A 20,837-nucleotide genomic window follows, 5' to 3' on the forward strand; every position below is an offset into this window, starting at 1 on the left:
CCTGTAATCTTGCTTACGTTAAATACACCGGTCAACTCATAGCATAGATAGCAGCTTTTATTATTTTTCCCTCTTTGCACAAAATCATGCACAGTTACGAGCAAATTTCCTGCTGAATCAGTTGTCTTTCGGCTGCACTTACACTTACAATTACATATTTTCAGTTTTAAAATTAATTTCTCTTTGGCAGTTCCTACAACCTCGTTCCCAGCGCCCTGGGAACGAACTTAGCAGTTCCCAGTCTTACTCTTCGTCACTTTCGGTGCATTGCTTCATTTCATTCTTGTTTGTAACCGAGTATTCGCTTTCTACTCTGATGGCATTTGCAATTATGGCTTCTTCATCAACCCTGAAATCCCGAATGCAGCCGGTAAAATTGGGCAGATTCGGCGAGCCCAAGAAATAACCCTCTGATTTAGATATGTCGAGACGGTCGAAGTCTCCGGGAACTTCTCCCATCGCTAAAAAAAAAAGAAACAAAAACAAATGAGGTGAAAATTTGTTTTGTATCGACCTATTTACAGTGGGTTTGGTCTTATTACGTGGAAATCGATTGATTAATCATTCAATCAAGCTATCCTCCATCCCTGATACCGAGTCTCGTGTAGAAAACGTATGACAAAATTCGAAAGATCCCAAAATGAAAAACTAATTCAAATAGATGAAATTTAAATTTGAAATATATTATTACATTATTACCATCTGCCCTAAATGCTGCGATACGACGACGACCTAGGGACTCAAATGTATTCATGAACAATTTAAAAATATGACACGAACACAATGATTGACTGCTTTGCAGATCAAAGGTAGAAATACCGTGACAAACATGATTTTTCCCTAACAGTTGTCTAATCTTATTTTCTTCGCTAATGAAGAAGTATATTCAAAGAGTCTGAGTAAATCATAGCAACTGATTTCTGCATGGATAGTAATATTAAAAAAATATTGATTTGTGAAGACTTTTCGAATCTATGCATTAGTAACAAATAAGAGAGAAGTGTCAAACGAAGCTAACGCTCAATATTAACTTTAAGTTTTTGTACCAGCTGACTTGTTCGCTTCTGAGTCTTGAATTGATTATAGACTTAATTTGCAACATGTGCTAAATCTCCTATACCTTGTGGTCTACGTGCATTGCCGATGGTTATGTTAAACAAACGTCCAACTCGCAGTAGTCGAAATGCGTGCCATTTGTTGTCGTCCAGTTTCACGCCTTTTGTCATTATTTGTCTCTCTCCTGGAAACAAATTACAGTGATTGAGTCAACCAGTTTTTGAAATTGAGTGCTGCTATGTCTATTTACAAACCTCTTCAAATCAATAAATTTTGTGATTATTTCCCTTTCCGAGTTCCTGTAAGGAAGATGTGTTGAAAGTGGATCGATTACTTCTTGTCTCAAAAAATCACCTCACCTTTTCCTAAGTCCACTCGGTACACCAACTCGTCGCCATGATCATATCCCACGTAAATATGGTCGCTATAGTTACCCTGAACGAACATAATTGTTCCCAACGGCTTGGAGCTTTTGAATTCAAAGTGAATGTCGTCTTGTGCGCGGACCTTTTTATCCTCGTAGTTTTTGACGGTAATATATGATGAACCGCTAAAGCAACCACAGTTACCTATGGGGAAGGTCAAACAAGAATGCAATATTTCTAGTAAAAGGGGAAAGCATTTTTATTTTTCGCATCAATGATCTCTTCTCTACTCTGGGTTTTCCACAGCCGCTTTTCTTCCCGGATCAGACTTTTGTTTTAGGACTGAAAATTTCGAATGAATTTCGGAGGTACAGCCAGGAAAAATCATTCTGCGTACAGACACATGTACTCACTCGTACAATTTTGTGGTCAATATACCAAAATAACTTAATCCAGAGATCTGACCGTTTATTTGAAATGTTTCCTTAATAGCATAAAAATAAATTAAAAGACAAGAAACATTCGCGACGTTGCTGCATCAGACAAATTTTAACATAAAGTGAATGCACGGAGTGGTCAGGGTTTCACATATCTTGACAGTCATTTTTCCAGCGTAGCATGTTAAACGGATCGATGGTGCATTTAACAATTAAATGATTTAGAATGCTCAGAACGATAAGTTATTGAGGTGTCTCGAATTTCGCCTGCTCCAGGCTACAGGATCATTTAAATTGCAGGAAAATACGAAATATTTAAATTCGTTTTCGTTCAAATATTTGGAGAGTGTTCTGGCTTTGAAAGTTTGTTTGTGACACTATCAAACACTCCATTTTAAAATGCGTACAATTTCCCATCATGCAACAACCGCTGAGAATTATATTTCGCTGTTGAATGTTGTATTTGTGCTTGGTGCATATTTGTCGAACAGTGGTCTGATTTTATGAGAAAAGTCTCACTGATTGATGACTTGTAAATAAAAAGAGTTAAGATATGAAGGACTTACTCTCCTCACAGGCAATGCTGATTGTGTTCAGAAGTTTCTCTTGTAGGTCTTCATAGTCCTTAGTTATTACCAGATTGTCCTTACTCTTAGTTATCTTCTCCAGTTCATTTTTTCCCACGTCGTCGCCAATACCAACGGCAATCGTAATAACATTTTCGGCGTGTAAAGGCTTAGCTGCTTTTTCCAGGTCTGTGGGCGGATTCTGTTTCCCGTCAGTTAAAAGGATTGCAACCTTCTTTCTTCCGCCTTTTTCCAGCTTAGAAAAAAGCTGATTTGCTAATATCAGGGCTTTGTCGATTCGTGTTTGTCTTCCCCGCTGGTGTTTCAGTTCGTCCACTTTTTCCTGGAATTTTTCTAGGGTTGGGGCGTCACCAAACTTTATCGTGGCTTTAGCATCCCAACTGAATAGTATCACTGCTGCGCGACTTTTTTCTGGCGCAACTCCGAATTCAGCCGCTGACTTCTTGACAAATTCCTTTATTGATTTATTGAAATTACGAAAATTAATGCTGCTCGAGGAATCCACTATGAACACGACATCTGCTTCACTGGTGCATATGCGTTGTTCTGAAAGAGGAAGCTAGTTATGATAAGAACTATTGCTTGATCATGCTTGTTATTATTTTGAAGAGTTGTAGAGTCCTGTTAGTTTCGCCCTCAGTCCAATATAATAAAATGTATGAACAGTTCATCGAGAATATCTTGTCAGCTGACTTTGCTGGTAGAATTCCTGAATCTTTGTGATAGTAATATTCATTCCTAAGACATCTTCTAGCTGATAATTTCTACAAAAACATGTTAATGCGATTATCTTGGGCTGAGAAAATACTCCTATATGAACCAATCAGGTCACTTTGACGAGTCATCATAGTAAAGAATGTCCTCCATCTCAAGCTACATGTAACCAGCATTGGAACGATTTAACCGGAAATGGAAAGATTTGAAACTATTCTTCGTTACTAAAGGATTTTAAAATAATAATAATAATAATAATAATAATAATAATAATAACAATAATAAGAGACTGGATAGAGAGTCAAGGAAGATCATGGTGGAGAATGGTGGGAAACACCCACTTGGAACCAGAGACCTACTCTATCTCCCAAGGAGAGCCGGAGGTAAGGGACTTTTAAAGTCGATCGAAGCGGAGTACAAGCTCACTAAGGTCAAGGTGGCAGTGAGGTTATATAACAACTCAGATCCGACAATTGAACTGGTGAGACAGTTTGAGGAGAAGGCACAAAGGACTGGTCGGCACTCCTTGATAGGAGATGCACAGAGATTTGCCAAAGAACTTGCGGTGAAGCCAGAGCTCAGGTGCCCGGATCCTTCAGGTACTACGGAGCAGGGTGAGGTAATAGTGGGCCGAGATATCGGAGTGTGGGCAAAGAAAGCAGTACAGAGTAAGCGCTCTGAGGATACTAAAGAAAAGAAGTGGCAGGGAAAGCCGATGACGGCGCGTTGGGAAGACGAAGATCTTGACAGTGAGTGCTTTTCCTGGATGACAGAATGGCGGGCGGCACCGACGCAAACGATAGCCGGGATAATGGAGCTATACGAGCAGCTACTTCCAACTAAGCTGTATTACTTAAGGAAAACTAAGACAACCGATGACCCCGATATGAGATGCAGGATGTGTTGAAAGGCCCAGGAGCCCATGTGTTGTCAGGGTGTAGTGCTCGGGCAAAAAAAAAGTATTTGGCGAGACACAACGCAGCATGCGCACTCAAAATACTCTTTTTTGAGTTGCTGAAAAACTACCAACTAGTCGAAGTGGTACCCCCTTGGTACTCTCCAACACAGCCAAAGCCCTTTCATGAGAACGAACAAGCGGCAGTGTATTGGGATGTCCCGGTTTATGCGGATTACACAGAAGTGCACGCGAACCGAATAGACGCGAGGATTGTGGACAAGGAAAATCAGATCGTCACCCTCTTAGAGATGAGTTCCCCCTGGTTGGAGAATAGAGAACAGAAAGAGAAGGAGAAAACTCTCAAGTACGCCCCACTGCGTTTGGAGTTGAAGCAGCAATACCCGGAGTACAATATCAACCAAGTGAACGTTATAATCGATGTTTTGGGGGGCTACTCCAATGAGCTGTACAGTAGTGTTAGCGATTTGCTAGGAGCAGAACGAAGTAGAGGATGCCTGAGAAGGATGCAGAAGTCCGTGCTGAGTTGCAGCTTAAACATAGCGAGATCTTTTAAGTTCTTGAGCTGAACAATATACTCGCACCATTAGGAACTTTTAGGGTTTGATTTATCTATATATTTAACGACTTTCTTTTAACTATTTATAGAATTTGAAGTTGACATTTTAAATAGTAAATTTTCTGTAAATTTATGCACAGAACTAGCTACGGTTCGCTGCCTAGCTTTAATGGTTTTTTTTTTTTTTTTTTAATATGGCATCCAGATGTGTATAACTGCCATAATGATAATAATAAAAAAAAAAAGCAAAAGAGAGCTACTGCGGGTTTTCATTCCCACTGCACGTTTTACAGTCTTCGTATAAACCAAGAATTTACAGTTTAGATAAAAAGGCTGAAGTGCACTCCAGAGAGAGGTAGCTGAGATAGTCAGAGCAGTAGTATTACCGGTGATATCTTATGAGGGCTCCCACCTTACAATAAGGCATGCAAAAGTGAACTTTTCCACCATGAACATGATTCCACTACCTACCCCCCACCCCAACTCCCTTAGTTATCGGGATTTACGAGGGCATTGTTATCTTTCCTGATCAAGTGAGCAGGCATATCAAAACCACTTCCACACAGAGCCACAATTGAGGAAACGAAAGTCCAAAAAGTCCAAGGAGTTGCGGTTTTACTCTCCCAATTATAATTTCTAACAGGTTTATCGGGGTTAAGTTTTAATTTTATCTTAAAACAACCATATAATTGATGTAAGCCAGTTCACTATGCAACGTCTTCAGTGTTACCTTCTTCGAAGCTTTTCTGCACCAAAGCTGACAGCGATAGAAATAAAACAATCCAGGTCGTTAAAACCATATTCAGGTCTGGAAAAAAATTTAAAAGAAAAAAATTAATGAAAGAGATATAGATGGATTTGGCAGTCGTTTAAAGAGATTCAGAAGGTTACCCAAAATACTATTACTTTCATGACTTTAGAAAATTACTGGTACTGTAACTTATATCAACTCTTTCGACGGAAACCAATTGTTCCACAGTAAACTCTAACTCTCTCATGTTCTACAAACTTCCTGTGTGCATTAAAAAATCTCCGTATTCTACGAAATTGTCGGCATGAACAAATTCTTAAATGTTTAATATTTTTCACAGGATGAAAGGTAGCCCTCAGCAGATAGCGCTGGTATAAATTTTCAGACGAAGTTTTACTATTTTCTTACCGTTTGTCTTCCTCTCTAGTCTGATTGTTATCTCAACCTTTGAATTAATTTTGTTTGTAGGGTGCCTTTCTTTTAAACACTTTGTACTTAGGGTAATAACACGCTAATGGTTTTACTCAAACTTCCGTACTTTTTGCGCTCAGCAGGTGCCAATGGATGTAGGCCATTGGATAAATTTGCTGATCATAAAGATAAATTGGTCGAAAACACGGGAAAAAAAATAACGTGTTGTCAACAGTTATAACGGTTACCACTAGTCAGTAGTAAAACGAAGTTTTTGAGGCCACCACGCTGGTTCCCAAGACACCTTCATCTCATTTCTACTGTTTTTCGTTAATGAAAAAATATCCATCCGTACCAAGTTCACATGCAGACACCTGTTGCTAAGATACTTCTGATACCAAATTTCTTCCACAGTTAGCTCAAATAATTCATCAAGGCCATTTCGCAAGCTTAGTTTCATATCATGCTTTCAATCGCTGTTTGGCTAATATATGGTCTTTTTGACAGGGTATAGAAACCTTAAAGCGCCTTTTTTTGTGGCTCGGCTATGGCTAGAAAAATGTGTGCCTTTAACACAAAACTAACTTGCAAATATTTTTTGACATTCCTGTCTTTGCTGTTGGAAAGCCGAAATTTTGATCTAAACGGGAGTGAAAATTAGACAACTGCATGTCTTCAGTCCCGTTGTGTGAGTCCACTGATACATATCAGTGATGCGATTAAAAACGACGCCCAGCAATTATGCAAGTGAGCCATAATTTACGACTAATTCACAATGGTGATCAGGTGCAAATTCAAACAAAACAAGCACGACTACTGAAAGGAAAAGAGGTATAAACTTGGATGACCAACTCGTGGAATCTAATAAAAAGTTCATAACATATCATTTGTGGCAAGACTGACGAAAGGGCCAATTCTGAAGAGTTTTAGGAAATAAGAAAGAATCGAACTTTATAACCAAGGAAAAAAGTAACAGTTGGAGCAGATGTTCGGATAAATTGATGTTATATGAAAGTGATGGTACATATTGGGCGGCGAGGCTTGTTGTTTTCTTAAAACTATGGCAATTATGGGAGGCTTAAGTGGTAACTTGTGCTAGTTTGCCTAAGCTAATATTTTCTTTTTTGCAAGGTTGGCACAGAGTGTTGAATTCTTGGCAAGTTTGGAAATGTGCAATCTGGTGTATAAGCTAAGTCCTTAAAAATGGAAGAAGAATAAAGCATTGGAGTGGTTTAATGAGAAAAATTAATGCTTGATTATCGTGTGAGTTTCGCTCAGCAGATATCTGGGCGAGAAAACTGAAATTCCGTCCATCTTTGGAGCTAGACGTTTTATCCTCGAAAATCGCCGATCTGCTTGGGCCAAACTAGTTCAATCAAGACGTGGAGCCTGGAGAAACTTTAAAAAGAGTATTTAACAAAGAATGTGCAAAACTCTCATTCTTGAGATCCAAATGAGTTTCACTGATCATGTCCTTATCAGATTCAAGAGGAAATTATAAAATTTGGTTTTCTTACGCATTCAAATACGAAAAATTTACTACGAGTCCTACGGACAACTTAAAGTGAGAATAAAAATACCTATGACAAACACCTTAGTTGAAATATGACTATGAGATATTCTGTGCTCTGCTACGGAGGTGCAGGGGGGGGGGGGGTCTCCGCGGCTTCTTTACCTTGACCCAGTGAAAAAAAAGAAGACTTTTTTTTAAAAAAAAAGAAAAAAGATTTAAAAATAATTCAGTACCACTCATGCAAACCAGGTTCCGCCAACTTCATACTTTGTTCAAGACTCGAAAACCTTCTTGTTCCAAGCAACCAATTTGCATTTCATCGACTTGTTTCCTTAGGCTTGACTAAAGGGGGATCAGTCGGGTATCCCATTAGCCCTCGCGCGTTATTATCGATGAGAAGGTGTCACATTGCATCGAATTCGAGTGCACACACTAGAAAGTCGACTGAATTTTAAACGGCTGTTTGTCCTTATTCAGGAGCACGGAAGGTAATTTGAATTTTATCAATTATTGATTTTATTTATTCTTGTAACAGTTAAGTTGACTTTAGTAGTTTAGTACTTGAACTTGCTCTTCTCTAAATGGAAAAAAAAAACGCCTTTGTTATGAGTGGTATGGACGACTGAGTGGCTTTGTTTATGCGCTTTACTCTAACGCTTGATCGATATTTGCCTGTTGTGCTATTATTGGTGGGTACTTAAGCATTTTATTCCGCCTGGTGGTGCCTGAATAATGGCACTTTTCAATATTAGCGAAGGTCCCCTTAAGTCCCCAAATTTTGTAGGAATATGTGGCCGTTGAAAATTGTTTAAATTGGCGCCAAAATTTTGACGTCTTTCCTCGACTGGTGCATAGCCCGGCCCGCTTTTGATCGATAAATAGCCTTTGCTACCTGTATTGAATGCCCCTTTTAGTACATCTGTGTAAAGGTTTGCACCCGAATTAAGGTTAGTATCTTGTGATGAAGTGTTTTCTTTATTTCTTTTGGTAACTCGAGTCGCTTGCCACTCGGTCTTCAGAAGACTGGCTTTTCACGGCGATTTTTCCTTTCGTCGGGTAGCAACTGCAATATTACAATTTGAGACTTGTAAGTCTAGCCAGGGCATTTCTGGGATGTTGTTATCTCCTTCATATTCATCATACGGTCGAATATCCGAAGCGGCAAGAGACCGATTTTCGACGCAATCGAAGTCGAAGATTATAATCACTGAACGTCTTCGATCTTCGCTTTCAGCCTCTAGCTGTTTGGGTAAATAGAGAGAATATCACATTGAGAAGCCTGGAAGTCTCGGACAACAAGCAAAATTGAAAAGTTTGATGTAAGTCTGACTATCCAAATCCAAGCAGTTGACATAAATTAGTGGCGAACGCGAGAGCACTTCGCTGTTGATCTCAACTACCTCTATCTCGACTGAGTGATTACGTGACTAGAGCGAATTGATAAAATAGTTCGAAGTGTGGAATTGTGGGATACCTAACTAATCCTTCTTTGGCTTGAATAGTCGCTGGAAAGAAAAAAAACGGCGAGGCTAAGCCAATATCATCAGCTCATTTCGCTTATTCCTGTAGTCTTGCCTATGTTGAATCAATCAATCAATCAATCCTTTATTTAAACACGTGACACCTAGGAGTACAGAAGTTCTCGTTAAAACATGTACGTGTATGTACAATTAGAAATAAAACATAATTTCTGTAAGAATACAAATAATAAGTAGATCTATTAAATAACTAAAAACAGGATCGAAGATCATGGACAAGAGCTATCAATAAAAAGTTACAATATTAACAATATTAACAATAACGATATTTACAATCACTACCACTAAGCCATGTGGGCTTTAAGAGAACGCTTGAATGAAACAATATCTTGAGATTCTCTGAGTCTAGGGGGTAGCGCATTCCAAAGTTTACTAGCTAAAAATGAAAAAGACCGATATAAAAACTCAAGATTAAAAGGAGGTAAATCTAGCCTTGTACTGAGCCCGCGTAAACTATACGGTACATTTCTAAAATGAAAAAAATCACTTATATAAGGAGCCCCCTTATCATACAAGCACTTATATAACATAACTAACGATTGGAATTGCCTACGATTCTCCAAAGACTTAATGTCGGCCAACTTGAGGAGGAAGTCGTATGACACAGACTTCGAGAAGCCTAATATAGTTCTTAATATAAAGTAATTAGTTGTCTCTATTTTAGTAGTCTCCGCGTTACCTACTCCCAGTAAAAGGGGACTGCAGTACTCAAGATGAGGGAGAACATAGGCCTTATATAAACGAACTAACACGTCCTTTGAAATAAACTTACGTATTCTCCGCAAAGCCGAAGCCTTTGCGCATCCCTTATTCAGCTGTTGCTTTATGTGCGCTTTAAATGTTAATTTGCTATCTAGGACCACCCCATGGCCAAGGATTTTGAGTGTGTCCTTTGTATGGACATTAGAATCATTAAGATGGAAATCATACTGGTATGAAGACGGGCCAACAGCGATAGCTTGCGTTTTGGCGGCATTAATCTGTAAAAAATTAATTGAAAACCATCTCGATAGAACGCTCAGATCAGAGTTAATTATATACTGCAATACTGTTGGTGAGACATCAGAGGCGTAATGAGTAGTGTCGTCAGCGTATAGCCTCAAGGACGTATTAGTAATAAAATAATTAAGATCATTAACATACAAATTAAATAAGAGTGGACCCAACAGGGAACCCTGTGGTACACCAGTTTTAACGGTTCTCCACGAAGAATATACACCATCAAGTTTGACTCTCTGTCTCCGTCCAGTAAGGTAAGCGGTCATAGTTTCCAGCGCATCATGCGTAAAACCATATGCCTTTAATTTAACTAGGAGAAGCGGGTGACAAACAGAGTCAAAAGCTTTACTTAAGTCGATAGCCACCGCTGCAACAGCTTCTCTTCTGTCAAGACAGGCTCTCCAATCTTCAGTCGATTTCAATAAGGCAGTGCAACACGAGTGACCCTTGAGAAAGCCAGACAGGTTCGGTGAGAGTCGCCAATGAAAGGCTTCATAGATTTGATCGAACAATACCTTCTCATATAATTTCGATAAGGAAGTCAGAACAGAAACTGGACGATAGCAGGTCTTATCCGTCATACTTTCCTTCTTGAAAACAGGAACAACGTCACTGCTTTTCCAAACTATTGGCCATTGACGATTGGTAATAAAATAATCGATTAAACGGGTAACCGGCTCGGCAATAACAGGTGAGGATAAGCGAAGTAGCCTCTGAGATATCTTATCGCAACCAACAGCCTTGCGAGGGTCAAGAGTATCCAAAATTTTCCTTATGTAGCCAACATCAACTGGGACGAGGTCAAAAACATCATCACAAGTTTTCTCAGCAATGACTTTAACACTAGGATGATCAACAAACTCAACCATTTCCTTACTGTCACCATCACTCCTGTACACCTCGCAAAAGTAGTTGTTGAACATTTCAGCCACCATTAATGAATCGGTAATTACACGCTCATTCTCAATCAGAATACACCAGTCAACTCTTAGCATAGATTAGCAGCTTTTATTATTTTTCCTTCTTTGCACAAAATCATGCACAGTTACGAGCAAATTTCCTGCTGAATCAGTTGTCTTTGGGCTGCACTTACAAATACACTTACAGTTACCTATTCTCAGTTTACTTTAAAATTAATTATTTTTTGGCAGTGCCCACAAACTCGTTCCCAGCGCCCTGGGAATGAGGTTAGCAGTTCCCGGTCTTACTCTTGGTCACTTTCGGTGCATTGCTTCATTTCATTCTTGTTTGTAACCGAGTATTCGCTTTCTCCTCCGATGGCATTGGCAATTATGGCTTCTTCGTCAACCCTGAAATCTCGAATGCAGCCGGTAAAATTGTGCAGATTCAGCGAGCCCAAGAAATAACCCTTTGATTTAGTTATGTCGAGACGTTCGAAGTCTCCGGGAACTTCTCCCATCGCTAAAAAAAAGAAACAGACAAATGAGGTGAAAATTTGTTTTATATCGACCTATTTACAATGGGTTTGGTACGATAAACTGTCTTTTTACGTGGAAATCACTTGCTTAATCATTCAATCAAGTTATCCTCCATCCCTGATACTGAGTCTTATGCTGAATACGCATGACAAAAATCGAAAGATCACAAAATGAAAAACCAATTCAAATAGGTTAAGATTAAATTTGAAATGTATTATTACATTATTACCATCTTCCCTAAATGCTGAGTTACGATGATCAATGTATTCATGAACAATTTAAAAATATGACACGAACACAATGACTGACTGCTTTGCGGATCAAAGATAGAAATATTGACATGATTTTTCCCTAACAGTTTTCTAATCTATTTGCTTCTCTAATGAAGAAATATATTAAAGAGTCTGAGTAAATCGTAGCAATTGATATATGCATGGATAGTAATATAAACAATGTTGATTCGTGAAGACTTCTCGAATCTATGCATTAGTAACAAATAACAAAGAAGTGTCAAACGGAGCTAACACTTAATATCAACTTAAAGCTTTAGTACTAATTGGCTTGTTAGCTTCTGAGTCTTAAATTGATTATAGACTTCGCAACATGAGATAAATCTCCTACTATACCTTGTGGTCGATGTGCATTGTCGATGGTTATGGTAAACGAACGTCCAACTCGCATTAGTCGAAATGTGTGCCATTTGTTGTCGTCCAGTTTCACGCCTTTTGCCATTATTTGTCTCTCTCCTGGAAACAAATTACAGTGATTGAGTCAACCAGTTTTTGAAATTGAGTGCTGCTATATCTATTTACAAACCTCTTCAAATCAATAATTTTTGTGGTTATCTCCCTTTCTGAGTTTTTGTAAGGAAGATGTGTTGATAGTGGATCGATTACTTCTTGTCTCACAAAATCACCTCACCTTTTCCTAAGTCCACTCGGTACACCAACCGGTCGCCATGATCATATCCCACGTAAATATGGTCGCTATAGTTACCCTGAACGAACATAATTGTTCCCGACGGCTTGGAGCTTTTGAATTCAAAGTGAATGTCGTCTTGTGCGCGGGCCTTTTTATCCTCGTAGTTTTTTACGGTAATATATGATGAACCGCTAAAGCAACCACAGTTACCTATGGTGAAGGTCAAACAAGAATGCAATATTTTTAGTAAAAGTGGGAAGCATTTTTATTTTTCACATCAATGATCTCTTCTCTACTCTGAGTTTTCCACAGCCACTTTTCTTTCCCGATCAGACTTTTGTTTAAGGACTGAAAATTTCGAATGAATTTCGGAGGTACAGCAAGGCAAAATCATTCTGCGTACAGACATATGTACTCACTCGTACAATTTTGTGGTCAATATACCAAAATAACTTAATCCAGAGATCTGACCGTTTATTTGAAATGTTTCCTTAATAGCATAAAAATAAATTAAAAGACAAGAAACATTCGCGACGTTGCCGCATCAGACAAATTTTAACATAAAGTGAATGCACGGAGTGGTCAGGGTTTCACAAATCTTGACAGTCATTTTTCCCGCGTAGTATGTTAAACGGATCGATGGTGCATTTAACAATTAAATGATTTAGAATGCTCAGAACGATAAGTTATTGAGGTGTCTCGAATTTCGCCTGCTCCAGGCTACAGGATCGTTTAAATTGCAGGAAAATACGAAATATTTAAATTCGTTTTCGTTCAAATTTTTGGAGAGTGTTCTGGCTTTGAAAGTTTGTTTGTGACACTAACAAACACTCCATTTTAAAATGCGTACAATTTCCCATCATGCAACAACCGCTGAGAATTACATTTCGTTGTTGAATGTTGTATTTGTGCTTGGTGCATATTTGTCGAACAGTGGTCTGATTTTATGAGAAAAGTCTCACTGATTGATGACTTGTAATTAAAAAGAGTTAAGATATGAACGACTTACTCTCCTCACAGGCAATGCTGATTATGTTCAGAAGTTTCTCTTGTAGGTCCTTATAGTCCTTATTTATTACCACATTGTCCTTACTCTTAGTTATCTTCTTCAGCTCATCATATTTTCTCAAGGCGTCGCCAATACCAACGGCAATCGTAATAACATTTTTGGCGTGTAAAGGCTTAGCTGCTTTTTCCAGGTCTGCGAGCGGATTCTGTTTCCCGTCAGTTAAAAGGATTGCAACCTTCTTTCTTCCGTCTTTTTCCAGCTTAGAAAAAAGCTGATTTGCTAATATCAGGGCTTTGTCGATTCGTGTTCGTCTTCCCCGCTGGTGTTTCAGTTTGTCCACTTTTTCCTGGAATTTTTCTAGGGTTGGGGCGTCACCAAACTTTATCGTGGCTTCAGCATCCGCACTGAATAGTATCACTGCTGCGCGACTTTTTTCTGGTGCAACTCCGAATTCAGCCGCTGACTTCTTGACAAATTCCTTTATTGATTTATTGAAATTACGAAAATTAATGCTGCTCGAGGAATCCACCATGAACACGACATCTACTTCACTGGTGCATATGCGTTGTTCTGAAAGAGGAAGCTAGATATAATAAGAACCATTGCTCGGTCATGCTTGTTATTATTTTGAAGAGTTGTACAGTCCTGTCAGTTTCGCCCTCAGTCTAACATAATAAAATGTATGAACTTTCATCAAGAATATCTTGTCATCTGACTTTGCTCATAGAATTCCTGATTGTTTGTGATAGTAATGTTCATTCCTAAGACACCTTCTAGCTGAGAATTTCTACAAAAACCTGTGAATGCGATTATCTTAGGCTGAGAAAATAATCCTATATGAACCAATCAGGTCACACTTTGACGAGTTATCATAGTAAGCAATGTTCTCCATCTCGAGCTACATTTAACCGGAAATGGAAAGATTTGAAGCCATTCTTTGTGACTAAAGGACTTTAAAATAATAATAATAATAATAATAATAAAACAAGCAAGCAACAAACAAAGAGAGGTATTGCGGGTTTTCATCCCCACTGCACGTTTTATAGTCTCGGTATTAACAAGGAACTTACATTTTAGATAAAAATGCTGACGTGCACTCTAGAAAGAGGTCGGGATTACACCACAATTGAGGAAACGAAAAAATCCAAGGAGTTAGGGTTTTACTTTCCTGATTATAATTTCTCACAGGTTTATCGGGGTTAAGTTTTAATTTTATCTTAAAAAAACGTCTTCGGTGTTACCTTCTTCGAAGCTTTTCTGCACCACAGCTGACAGCGATAGAAATAGAACAATCCAGTTCGTCAAAGCCATATTCAAGTCTGCAAAAAAATTTAAAAGACAAAAATTAATGATAGAGACATAGATCGATTTGGCACTCGTAAAAGATATTCGGAAGGTTATCGTTTATTTTCTATGATTTAGAAAATTATAGCCATGAATTCCATCGAGTAGAAATTACTGGCACTGTAACTTTTATCAGCTCTTTCGCCGGAAAGCAATTGTGCCAGGGGAAACTCTGAGTTGAACTCTCTCTTGTTCCCCACCCTTTTGTATGCATTAAAAAATCTCCGTATTCTACGAAACTTTTGGCATGAACAAATTCTTAAATGTTAATATTTTTCACAGGATGAAAGGTAGCCTTCAGCAGATAGCACTGGTATGAATTTTGAGACGAAGTTTTCCTATTTCCTTACCGTAAGTCTTCCTCTATCGTCTGGTTGTTACCTCAACGTTTGAATTTTGTTTGTAGGGTGCCTTTCTTTTAAACACTTTGCACTTCGGGAAATAATACACAAATGGTTCTACTCATTTTCATATCTTTTGCGCTCAGCAGGTCCCAGTGGATGTAGGCCATTGGATAATTATGCTGATCATAAAGATATATTGGTCGAAAACACAGAGAAAAATAACGTGTTGTCAAAAGTTAATAACGGTTACCACTTTTTGGTTGTAAAAGGAAGTTTTTGAGGCCACCAGGCTGGTTCCCAAGACACTTTCATCTCGTTTATATTGCTTTTGTTAATGAAAAAATATCCATCCGTACCAAGTTCACATGCAGACACCTGTTGCTAAGATACCACTGATACTAAATTTCTTCCACAGTCGGCCCAAACCATTCATCAAGGCCATTTCGAAAGCTTAGTGTCACATCATGCTTTTAATCGCTGTTTGGCTAATATATGGTCTTTTTGACAGAGTATGAAAACCTTAAAGCGCCTTTTTTGGGGCTCGGCCATGGCTAGAAAACTGTATGCCTTTATCACGAAACTGACTTGTAAGTGTTTTTTGTTTTTTGCTGTCGGAATGCCGAAATGTTTCTCTAAACAGGAGTGAAAATTAGGCAATTGCGTGTCTTCAGTCCCGTTGTGTGAGTCCACTCAGTGGCACATATCAGTGACACGATTAAAAACGTCGCCCAACAATTATGAAAGTGAGCCATCATTTACGACTAATTCACGATAGTGATCAGATGCAAACTCAAGCAAAAAAATCACGACTACTGAAAGGAGAAGGGGTGTAAAATTGGATAGCCAACTCGTGGAATCTGATCAAAAGTCAATAACATATCATTGGTGACGAGACTGTGACGAAAGGGCCAATTCTGAAGAGTTTTAGGAAATAAGAAAGAATCGAAATTTATAACCAAGAAAAAAAATAACAGTTGGAGCAGATGTTCGGATAAATTGATGTTATATGAATTGATGGTACATATTGGACGGCGAGGCTTGTTGTTTTCATTAAAACTATGTCAACAAGGGAACAACGATAGTGTCGCTTAAGTGGTAACTTGTGTTAGTTTGCCTAGGCTCATATTTATTTTCCGCAAAGTTGGCACAGAGTCGAATTCTTGGAAATTTTGGAAATGTGCAATCTGCCTTGTTGATACTTTTAATCTTGTGCATGTTAAAAATTGTTATCAAAAGTCATCGATTATCGCTTGATTGTCCGTCAAGATAATGCCTAAATTTCTCGAAATTTAGGACGGTGCTTTCTTTTAAGATCTTGTTTTACCCGGCCAATGACCGTGCAAATAAAAAGATCTCATCAAAAGTTATCAAAATAATGAAAAAACAAAGCATTATTCTGTTTTGACCGAATATACCATGCTGAATTTTATTCTTGTCCCTGACTCAAACTTCTTACAAATTCAATAAGCTCATAATTGCCTGCTCCAACGAAAAACGTAGTCTACAGTTGTATTTCATGTGCTGTATGAAACAAGTCTCGCGATGACACCTTTAAACTTTAAACTTTAATGATAAATACTCCCAAAAAAGGTTTTTCAGTACCTATTTGCAAATATGAATGCTAACTATATCTGACAAACTATTGTTAAATTCTAAATTCTAACTGTCATTCGATCATTCATTCATGGCAAGTTATGGAATTTCTGGCGTTTGAGTGCCAACGAATAAGCCGGAAATTAAATATTTTTGCGACACGAGAGCGACAGGACAAGGGCCTGGGCCCTTGAGTATAGATGCATTATGGGTATAGTGATACGAGTATTAAAGCTTGTGATTGCACGTGGGCAATCAGGCTAGGCCGACACCTTCTCAGCCATTGCTAAGTTTATTTATTTATTTTTTTTGTAAGTATGCATATAGCCTGGTAGGAAGGTTACGTGAGCTTGGGCCTGGTTCCTACCCAGATTTCCTGTCTCTTTTTCCCTACGGGGTTTTTTATGGCAGGTTCTTTCTGGCCGCCGTTCTAACCACGATGTTTGCTAGTGGTTGCTAAGCTCTCGGTATGTCTTTTTGTCGTGTGCTTTGGTAACGATTACCGAGAATGCAACGGTTTTCTATATGTGTTTCTTCATTATTGTACGCTGGTGCTCGGCCGAAACATGCAAAATAAACCTAATGGTTCACTATATTAGTGTCTGTTGAGTAGTGTAGCTGAAATTCAGGACTTTCTTTAAGGCCTTTACAGATGTAACGTTTCTTAGGTCTTCGTCTAACATGTTCCACAGAGATACTGCTCTATAGGCAAAGGACCTTTGGCCAGTAGCTGATCTGAATAATGGAATGTCAATCTTCTCATTATTACGAGTTATGCGATTATGTACAGAAGATCGTTTTTTAAACTTAGCACATAGATATACAGGAGCTAAATTGTTGACACACTTATAAGCTATAACAGCGTCTCTGAATTTGAGTATTTTGTCAACTGGAAGCCAGTTGACTTCATCCTGTAATGGCGTTACATGGTCAAATTTCCAAGCGCCGCAGATGATTTTGCAGGCAAAATTCTGGATGAGTTGCAGCTTTTGTATGTTCTTAGATGAGGTATTAGACCACACGGACAAACAGTAGAACATTTTGCTAAGGACAAGAGATGTAATAATTAAAACTAAAGTCTCTATATCGAAACAGTATTTCACGCGGTTGATCTGAACCAGTTCAGTCAAGCATGAAGAGACTAGGTGGGAGATATGAGTGTCATAGGTCAGATGTGAATCTATGTATACTCCTAAATCTCTTGCCGATTCGACGGTCGTGAGAGTCCTTCCAATAAATGAAACAGTAAAATTAACTGAATGTTTACTTATGATTCGCTTAGTGCCGATCAACATGAACTTCGTTTTTCCAGGGTTTATTAACAAATCATTTGCGCAACACCAGCTGGCAACATTACGCAAATCATCTTCGAGCTTGAACTTAGCGTCAATGACATCGGCTACGGGAAAAGATAGCAAAACTTTAGAGTCATCGACGTATGACTCGAGCTGGCAGAATTGAGTAGCGTTTGGCAGATCATTTAAATAAATAGAGAAGAGGAGCGGCGAAAGAATCGCTCCCTGGGGGACTCCGTGTGTGATTGGTAATGGATCTGATAACACAGAATCTATACGCACTGATTGGATCCGTTTGGATCCGATTGGACCTTCTTTTGTTTCTTGGTCTTCTGCAATGAGTGGCTATATTTCGGAATAAAATTGATTGAACTCGCAAAGCTGCCATCCTACTCGTCTTGAAACTCTATGAGTAACCTTAACTTCGGCCCTCCTGCGCTGTGGTCTAAACCAGCGCGGCTGCGACCATTATGTGTATATGTATGTGCAAATAGTATACGCCGTAAAAGATGCAATCTCACCTTTTTCTTTCAGTTCAAACTTTCACAGCTTGTTAGGTCAAAACGTTGTTCACGAATCCAAAGTATTCTGGGCTCCTGCTTAATCCCTGGGGGGATTAAGAGATTATGAGAGCTCTCACATCAAGTCCCTCAGATAAAACCCTAACATTTTCTTGAGAATTTTAATTGCACTAACAACAATTTTTTACTTGTAGAATGCGATGGATTTCAATCTTGCTTGGCACAAAATATGTACCAAGTTGAAGCAACCAGAGCCCCAAGGGAGGGGTGACTTTATTTCATTCCTTGCCATCTTCATTGGTGAAGAATTAAAAGCATCATTTTCATCGAAGCTTGTCGTTGTTGTCATTTCCCGGACATTGTAATTTACAAATATAATTAGAGGCTCCTCCACAAACGTCCTCAAAGTCTTTGGGCGAACCACCAAGCCAAGTCTGCATAGGACATGATCATTAAATTCTGATCATATTTTTTATCCTGGGTCAGTATAAGGCAATTGGACAAATCAACTCAGGCTAGGATGGCTGCCAAGTGACTCATTGTGAGACAAAGAAAGAATAACTAGGTCGTTGTGTTAAAACTACCCTTTCGAGGACAGAGCAATTTTTTAACAACTTTCCTCCCTTGTTTAAACAAATACATGATTTTTGAGAACATTGTATACTACTTTTACGATGTTGTTTCCTGTAGGTTCTTAAAACGTCTTGGTGATCAATACATTTAGTATACCATCGTTTGATATTATTTCAGCGCCACTGATGTTTTTAGCCAGCTGGTCTTCAAAGTTGGCCGAGTATACCACCATGCACTAAACTCAGATGTCTTTTATCCGTTTGATGATTAAATGAGTTGTTTATTTTTTTCTTCCTTTGATCAATAGCGTGGTAAAACAATCACTGAATGTCTCAGAGTAACAAAATTACGCTGGTTCAAGTCGCTGTCTAATAATGCTAAATATCATTGCTTTTTTAACAATTATCGGGAAATTTCTATGTCCTTAGGCTTCTGTGCATTTTACACATGCAGACTTGAAGATCACTTCTTTGATAGCTGTCCCTACTTCTTTTCTTTATGATGTTGGCTGTGCAATATTTATCTTTGAATTCAATATCCTGCACGATCTAAAGGCTTAAATGTAAAAATATAAAAACATAAAGGAGAACATAGAAGGATCATTTGCTCTCGTAAAATCATTATTCTAAAAATTTCTTATCCAAACTATGGAGCCAGAAAAGTCTTTAAAATATCTTCTGAAAATTGATATAATTGGTCCCCGACATCTGAGTATTCCAATAGTGTTAGCGTTTTAATCAAGCAAAACCTGGTGGATAAACCTATCGATTTTTCACGAGTGGTCATTTTATTTATCATGATCCATTAATGCAAATTGTTCTTCCGTAACTGTAAGCAGAAGAGAAATTTTTAGGTCGTCAAATTTGAAAGAATAAATGGAAAAGAAACGTTTTGTCAGATAGATACAGTTCGACACTAAGGTTTCAGAGCCCGCTGTAATGTCCGCAATCGCGATAACAGAAAGCAACGGACACGAGCGAGGTCCCGATGAGTTGAGAACGGAATCTGTTAGAAGAAAAGGCTGAAGGTGTCTCGAAACACGTTTGAATTTAGTTTGAGTGAAATTTAAGGCCTCGCCTAGGTATCCATTCGCATCAAGCCAATCCTTTTACTTATTTTCAGACGCTCCTCTTCTGTTACTTTTCCTTACACACAGAGACGTATCATGCATCCCAGACGATCTGTCTTTCGTAATGCGTCCTGTCAAAACGCATCACGAAGACTTGTTCATCTCGATGCACTATGCGTCTTGTTGCTCGTCAACTGCGAATGTTTGCCGAAGTTCGCGCAGACGGATAATGCGTCTTTCATTTAAAAACTGCCAATGGTGCATCTGGTGTTTCTTTATGCATTTAGGAGCAGAAAAGAACATCGAGAACGTTCCCTTCCCCACACGGATCACCGCAAGTAATTTTGATGGTTGATAGTTATCAGGGAGATAACTTTTACAATAAATTTAACCAATGCTTATTTTATAATTTCTATATGAACTACTGAATTATATTCATTACTTGACTGACAAAGACATTGATCCTTAGTCAATCGTTACTGAAAATCATCATCGAAAAACGGTGACATGCATGGAAAACCACGAGCCGTTCTTTCTTACAGCAACATTCTAAAGTAGCTTGAATAATTCATTGCAGGTGTATTTTCGAATATTTTTGTCATATAAAGTGCATCAAAGTAAATCAAATACTTAGTTTTCTGCACGCGCTCGGGAACATCGATTGAGGCCAGCGTTTGAAAGCGACGTAGCATACTCGCACAGTCAGAAGTTTTTGTTAGAATTGGACATTTGAATGTTAATGGAATTAATTCTAATTTCATTGAAAAAGAAAGATGTTTTGCAGTAAGTAGAAACGTTGCCAATTCAGAGGCGAATTGGTAAAGATACGATAACTGAACAAAAAGGGGGTAAGTTCTTAAAGAAACTGTGGTGCTGCGTCGGG

The 20,837-nt window shown here is 38.5% G+C and overlaps 3 protein-coding genes across 3 annotated transcripts; 1 reads left to right on the forward strand and 2 right to left on the reverse strand.

Annotated features, from left to right (window-relative positions):
• Window positions 1-39: 39 nt before the first annotated feature.
• On the reverse strand, window positions 40-5,897 carry LOC148732550 (vitrin-like). Its single transcript, XM_088758929.1, has 6 exons — window positions 5,794-5,897; window positions 5,365-5,442; window positions 2,425-2,991; window positions 1,416-1,625; window positions 1,121-1,240; window positions 40-461 (listed from the first exon to the last, which is right to left on the reverse strand). Exons 2-6 carry the CDS (start codon window positions 5,432-5,434, stop codon window positions 244-246), a joined length of 1,185 nt encoding a protein of 394 aa, XP_088615055.1. The 5' UTR covers window positions 5,435-5,442; window positions 5,794-5,897; the 3' UTR covers window positions 40-243.
• LOC148732551 (uncharacterized) lies at window positions 3,100-5,358 on the forward strand. Its single transcript, XM_088756156.1, is given in 3 exon segments — window positions 3,100-3,164; window positions 3,448-4,076; window positions 4,079-5,358. Coding segments are annotated over 3 exon segments (1,260 nt in total). The 3' UTR covers window positions 4,645-5,358.
• Window positions 5,898-10,834: 4,937 nt separating the features above from the next.
• LOC111338447 (vitrin) lies at window positions 10,835-15,026 on the reverse strand. Its single transcript, XM_022944949.2, has 6 exons — window positions 14,910-15,026; window positions 14,457-14,534; window positions 13,216-13,785; window positions 12,207-12,416; window positions 11,912-12,031; window positions 10,835-11,268 (listed from the first exon to the last, which is right to left on the reverse strand). Exons 2-6 carry the CDS (start codon window positions 14,524-14,526, stop codon window positions 11,051-11,053), a joined length of 1,188 nt encoding a protein of 395 aa, XP_022800684.2. The 5' UTR covers window positions 14,527-14,534; window positions 14,910-15,026; the 3' UTR covers window positions 10,835-11,050.
• Between the last annotated feature and the right edge of the window lie 5,811 nt (window positions 15,027-20,837).

The sequence above is a fragment of the Stylophora pistillata genome, chromosome 4 (assembly GCF_964205215.1).
Source record: "Stylophora pistillata chromosome 4, jaStyPist1.2, whole genome shotgun sequence".
Lineage (NCBI taxonomy): Eukaryota > Metazoa > Cnidaria > Anthozoa > Scleractinia > Pocilloporidae > Stylophora > Stylophora pistillata.

Bases quoted from the DNA above. Each gene is read 5' to 3' on its own strand.
- LOC148732550 (XM_088758929.1), bottom strand. From the start codon at position 5,434: ATGGTTTTAACGACCTGGATTGTTTTATTTCTATCGCTGTCAGCTTTG. The intron at 2,992-5,364 runs GTAACACTGAAG...TTCCTCTTTCAG, and splicing joins GCAGAAAAGCTTCGAAGAAG to AACAACGCATATGCACCAGT. The intron at 1,241-1,415 runs GTGAGGTGATTT...ATTTGTTTCCAG, and splicing joins CCGAGTGGACTTAGGAAAAG to GAGAGAGACAAATAATGACA.
- LOC111338447 (XM_022944949.2), bottom strand. From the start codon at position 14,526: ATGGCTTTGACGAACTGGATTGTTCTATTTCTATCGCTGTCAGCTGTG. The intron at 13,786-14,456 runs GTAACACCGAAG...TTCCTCTTTCAG, and splicing joins GCAGAAAAGCTTCGAAGAAG to AACAACGCATATGCACCAGT. The intron at 11,269-11,911 runs GTATAGTAGGAG...TCTTTTTTTTAG, and splicing joins CAATGCACATCGACCACAAG to CGATGGGAGAAGTTCCCGGA.